This window comes from Aspergillus nomiae (genome assembly GCF_001204775.2).
Source record: "Aspergillus nomiae NRRL 13137 chromosome Unknown contig00732, whole genome shotgun sequence".
NCBI lineage: Eukaryota > Fungi > Ascomycota > Eurotiomycetes > Eurotiales > Aspergillaceae > Aspergillus > Aspergillus nomiae.
This window is the reverse complement of record NW_015378787.1, coordinates 1-5,632: the sequence shown is the minus strand read 5'-3', so window position 1 is coordinate 5,632 and position 5,632 is coordinate 1. Positions and strand designations below refer to the sequence as shown.

At 50.2% G+C, this 5,632-nt stretch overlaps 3 protein-coding genes across 3 annotated transcripts; 1 reads left to right on the top strand and 2 right to left on the bottom strand.

Annotated features, from left to right (window-relative positions):
• Positions 1-201: 201 nt before the first annotated feature.
• ANOM_011709 (HNH endonuclease signature motif containing protein) lies at positions 202-1,593 on the bottom strand (the record flags this gene model as incomplete). Its single annotated transcript, XM_015556965.1, has 3 exons — positions 202-903; positions 964-1,247; positions 1,299-1,593. 3 exons carry the CDS (start codon positions 1,591-1,593, stop codon positions 202-204), a joined length of 1,281 nt encoding a protein of 426 aa, XP_015400945.1.
• A 637-nt stretch (positions 1,594-2,230) lies between these two features.
• Positions 2,231-2,602, bottom strand: ANOM_011708 (uncharacterized protein; the record flags this gene model as incomplete). The annotated part of the gene is made up of 2 exons (XM_015556964.1): positions 2,231-2,325; positions 2,374-2,602. 2 exons carry the CDS (start codon positions 2,600-2,602, stop codon positions 2,231-2,233), a joined length of 324 nt encoding a protein of 107 aa, XP_015400947.1.
• A 991-nt stretch (positions 2,603-3,593) lies between these two features.
• ANOM_011707 (uncharacterized protein) lies at positions 3,594-5,426 on the top strand (the record flags this gene model as incomplete). The annotated part of the gene is made up of 1 exon (XM_015556963.1): positions 3,594-5,426. One exon carries the CDS (start codon positions 3,594-3,596, stop codon positions 5,424-5,426), a length of 1,833 nt encoding a protein of 610 aa, XP_015400946.1.
• Positions 5,427-5,632: the final 206 nt, after the last annotated feature.

Genomic DNA, 5,632 nt, shown 5'->3' with positions numbered 1-5,632 from the left:
CTCCTCCGCCTGCTCCTCCTGCGCCATCTGGCCCCCTTCGCCCTTATGGTCAACATCTTTGGATCTAGGCAGTCTGGACCCTGGACGATTTCCGCGGGTTGGGAGATTCTCGTCAGTGGGAGTATTTCTCCTACCCCTAGCTCTAGGGGCTTCCACAACCGTTTCTCCCCAACCTTCTCCCTCGCGGACTTCTTGAGTCTCTCAGCCTCCCCCTTCTTCTTCCACTTCTAGCTCGGTATCCCACTCAGCATCCTCATCATGTAACCCAATCGAGGTAAGCCCAAAATACATATCTGAATCGGGATCAAGGTCTTCGTCGGTCGCGTCGGCAGCACCACTCAGGGCAAGAACTCGATGCAGGAACCACTGCATTTCTAGCAGCTCCATCGATGGAAGGGGGTGGCTGACTGGGTTATCAGTTTCGAAGGTGATTATATCCCCAGAGCATAGCTTCGTATCCGTCGCAATATTATACAGCTTCGCACTGTATTCGCCGTTCACAGTACTGGAGGAGAGGTCGCGGGGGAAAGGACTGGGAGTTTCGATTGCGGGGATCTCACGAAAGTATAGATTTGTCGGTAGCCAGAAAAATTGCACTGTAAGAACTCTCTGATCCTCGCTCAAGGACAGAGGCTTCAAGGCAAAGCGTGCTTTTTCCCACAGCTTGTGGGCAACGTTGACCATGCACATCATGTTCGAACAGGTCTCTGTCCCATGTGGACCTAAGACCTGTTCGCTCCAGCTACGGACCTTTTCTGGGGCCCAGAAAAAATTCAAAACACGCCAGAAGTCTTGAAGCTCATTTTCCCCCTTCTGGCCGATGCTGTATGGGTATATATGTGCAACTTCAAGCGGTTCGAGAAACCCGGTCAGAACACAAGTACTGTTATCCCGTTCAGTACACTTAATGTGGTTAGTAGGAAATTGACTCGGTCGGGTCATATATATATAAATTCAACTTACCAGTTTCTTTTCGGCTGCCTTACGGCCAGTCGACTTCTTCGGCGACAAAGAAGTGGACCCCTTTTCAGGTCTTGTCGTCGCAGAGGAGGTTGTGGCCAACGGACGCCCAGCCTCTTCCCTGGCAATCCGTCTAGGGATTTTGGAAGGCTTTCCTGAAGCAGCAGCACGCCGGCGTTTCTTAGTTGAGGTTTCTTCGATCCCCGTTTCTGCAGTGTCCTGGAAGGACTCCTCCAAATCGTAGTCAAACTGTGCTGTCTCCCTTGGGCTTTTAGACTGAACTGCCCCTGGTGTAGAATTAGCTAGTAGATCTTGATAGGGTCAATACAGTGACTTACAGGCTTTGATCATATCCGTACAAGATTTATTCTTGAGGCTGAGTCCTACCATACTGCAGCTGAATTCATCTTGTTCACATTGTTTGATCATCCTCCTTATGCTCACGAGGTCGGCAAACCACAGACAAGCCCATTCGATCGAATTCACTTTGGTTTCTCCAATAGCGTGCAATAGCTGCACGATGAGCTCGCGTCTCTGTGGGTCGAGGAGCTCGTCTGCAGGGCCCATTGTAGCTGTTTGGACTGGCTCAGAGGTAAGAGAGGTGGGTTGTTCGGTGGGCATCAGTGTCGACATTATCAGTAACTCGGGTGGTACCAGCTTCTGCTGTGTACCACACAAGACTTGCAACGAGAAGTTGACGCCAGCTTCTGCTGTGTGCCGCGAGTATACCGGAATCAGCTGGTGCGGTGTATCAGGAGGGTGCTCAAAGGAAAAGACGAAGGCTCAACATGAATCGCCGGGGGGGTTGACACCGTACGGAGATCGAGCGCGCTGTGAAAAGAATCAAGCGCAGGAAGGAATAGCAGTGCACAGCCAAAGCCAGTTCGTTGGGAGCAGCCGGGATGTGACTTTGGGGGAGGTCGAGGTCGAAGGGCGGAGCGTGGAGGTGAGAAGTAGGCAAGAATGACATATGTATTAATTCTGGGCTGGCTGAGTCATGGCATCCGGCGTTGTCATCGTTATTGAATAATTGCATTCAATATTCAAGCGGTTCCAGAAATCCGGTGAAAATACGCGTATTGTTATCCCTTTCCATACAATTGATTGCGTTAGTGAAAAGTTGACTCGATTGTGTCGTACGTATATAGAACTTACCAATTTCTTTGCTGCCGCCTTCCGGCCAGACGACTTCTTATGTGACAAACAGGTGGACCCTTGTGCAGCTCCTGCGCTCGCTGAGGGACGACCGGCTTCGAGCTTGTCGAGCCGTCTAGGGATTTTCGAAGGCTTCCTTGAGCCAGGAAGACTGCTCTGAGTCTTCGTCGAACCGTGCATTATCCCGTTGGGCTGTAGACCAAACCGCCCCTGATGTTGCATTAGCTAGCACTTCGTATGGTAAATCAAGTTACTTACAGGCTTTAATCATTTCCGCAAGAGCCTCCCTGTTGAGACAGGCTCTGACAACGGTGCAGCCAACCCGACTCTGTCCACGCTGTTTGATTGACTCGTGTCTGTTCGAGAGGTCTGCAAACGACAGGCAAGCCCATGCGGCTGAAGTAACTCGAAGTTCTTCGGTAATGCGTAAAAGGTGTGTGTTCAAGCCGTGTGGCTGGGCCTCGAGACGCTCGTCCGCAGAGCCCATGGTAGCCGATTGGGCTATGTCAGAGGTAAGACATGTAAGCTATTAGGTGGACGTAAGGGTCAACATCACCAGTAACTAAATTGGCACCAGCTTCTGCTGTGTACCGAGAGGATGCTCGAGCGAAAAGACGAGGGTTTATATAGGCCGAAGTGGAAGGCAAACTGTGAAGGTCTGAAGCCTTGGTCAGTGACAGAGGAAGATAGGAAAGTGATAATTATACTGAGTAGTTAATTCTAGGCTAGATGAATCATGATCGCACCCTATTTTTACTATACTGACTCACTATTGAATGGTAAATAGCATTGCTAGACAGGGTCTTGTGTGTTCGCTCCTATTCATCAAGTCGGGACGATATAACAATTCCAAATCCTGGCTCCGATGGCGTATCTTCACCTCTTGCTCGAGAATTCAACATCTTCATCGGCAGACCAGCAAATTTCAGTCCCTTTTGTGAACAGGAATCTTCACATTTGCATATTCACAGACGTGGTCCCAACGGGAAGATCCTACTTGAATACCGGGATAGCGAGAGGTACAAAATTAATTAGCAACAAATCGACACGTCCACAGCAAGACAATGAATGGCCGGGCATCAGCCATGCTGTGGATGGATATACATGGATTCTCCAATTGGGTGCCATGGTCGAAGATCGCTAGAAGGAATGCTACACTAGTGGACGACGCTCAACACCGATGCCAAGGGCAGATCCTTCCTCCACCAGAGCCACGTCGACCGGTGCGGGGCACTAATATGGCAGTAGCGTCAGCCTCAGTTGGTCACCCTTTATTTGGATCAATCCTTTCCTCGTTTTCTTAGCCGGTTATATATAACCCGTGTACATTTCCGAGCCCATACCGGTCTGTTGACTGCTTGACGAAAGAGATGCAGGACGAAAGAGCTTGTAACCACTGTGGTAATTTCTTGGTGTGATACATCCAGTACTTTATTTATACAGGCGGGAACACAGCATTTCGTAAATCGCAGAGAAAGATGCACACTGGAATGAACGTGATAGCCACTGCATTCCGTGACGCTTCACGGTTGTCCCTATTGTATGCAGCGAAACATGGTCACGAAACCGTGATTAGGCTACTGCTGCTCCAGGACGCCCCCGTAGATCAATTATCCAACGATCAGCGGACACCGCTATCATACGCGGCCGCGGAAGGTCATGAGATAGTAGCAAAGCTGCTACTTGAGGCCGGTGCGGACCCGAACTCAAACGATACACGGGGATTGACACCACTATCACACGCGGCCTTGAACGGGCATGATGCGCCTGTAAAGCTGCTACTCGAGAAAGACTGTGGACCGGACTCTAGCTGTAAGCTCGCACGGACACCACTGTCATACGCGGCGGAGAAAGGGCATGACGCTGTGGTCAAGCTACTACTTGAGAAAGGCGCTGAACCGGACTTGAACGATATCTTCGGACGAATGCCACTATCATATGCCGCCGAGCAAGGACATGAAAGAGTAATTAGGCTGCTGCTTGCGCATGGTGCCAAACTAGACGCAAAGGCGAGTGGACCCCGCTATTTCAGCGCCCGCGACTTCCTAGAAGCAGCTGAGATAATCTATTTGGATCAATTGGAAATGGATCACGAGCAGCGGACACCGCTATCATATGCCTTGCAGGGAGGCCATGAAGCAGCGGTTCGGCTTTTGATTGCCCATGGCGCTGAGCGACATTTAGAAAGCACATTCGGACGACGTCGGCTATCGGATGTCACACAGGAGGAGTGTGAGGGGATGATACGGACACTTCCTCACTTTGGGTACGAGGCACTGTCAGGCAAAAATAACTTCCGGCTTGTGAGACTTTCACCAGGTTCAGAAGGACCCTTAAAATGCTTTCTGGGAGATTATAAGCTGTCAAGCGACGTATATCGTCCGTATGGATCTATCAGCCGTTATCCTCACTATAAAGCCCTTTCGTACACCTGGGGTGTCTCAAACCGAAAGAGCTCGATTCTTCTGAATGGAGCCACCTTCCCAGTGACACAGAACCTTTACAAAGCTTTGCAACAACTTCGATCCTCGGAGTACGGTTATACCCTCTGGTGGATCGATCTAATTTGCATTAATCAGAATGACATATCGGAGCGATGCCAACAGGTGTCGATGATGAAGGACATATTCAGCATGGCCAGTGAGGTGGTAGTATGGCTGGGGAAAGACACGCCATTACCGACAGAAAAACAAGTCAATTACTTGCCATCTCTCGAACGTGGCGATTTGATGCGTATTGTATCAGCGCCATACTGGTCTCGCGTTTGGATCATCCAAGAAATAATGGTGGCAGGGAAGATCCTTCTCATGTCGGGAAGTGGGACAGCTTCTTGGCCAACGTTTGTTGCGCAGGTGGAGATGTTCCTGGGATCCATCGACCAAGACAATGTTGGTTTCAACCCCGAGGTGCAGTGTGTTACGAAGAGCAACTGCAAAGAACTGATTGAGCTGTGGAAGAGAAAGGACACGCAGACACTCAATCTCGGAACATTAGTATGTTTTGCTAGGGATGCCTTGGCCACGAACCCTCATGACAAGATCTATGGTCTCCTAGGGTTGGTGAATCACGGGTCCGGAGGGGACATCGTGCCAGATTATGGCCGCTCGGCATGCTCAACGTACTGTACAGCGATTCAGAAGATGCAGGATGACATGCCGCAGAACTTGTCCCTCTTACGCACACAACTGGACCGACTGAAACACGATCCATTCAACGTGGATGGCAGGAATTCCGACTGTGGAGGCGTCGAATGTGGGGTTTGGGACTTTTGTAAGTTGTTTGCGTTTCGTGCACGGGCACGCCAAGTGTAGCCGAGGAATGATGGTCTATAATGTTTCTAATTGTTAAAATCCTATACGGGCCGAAATGTCGGAATTGGCTTCAGCGGATGGAGTTGGTAGAGCTCTGCGAGCAGCATAAATCATGAACACATTGTGACGGTGGGATCGACAGCTACCACCGATGAGAGCATGCAGATCGGCTGTGAGGTTGTGTTGGTAATGTAGTATGGTAATTA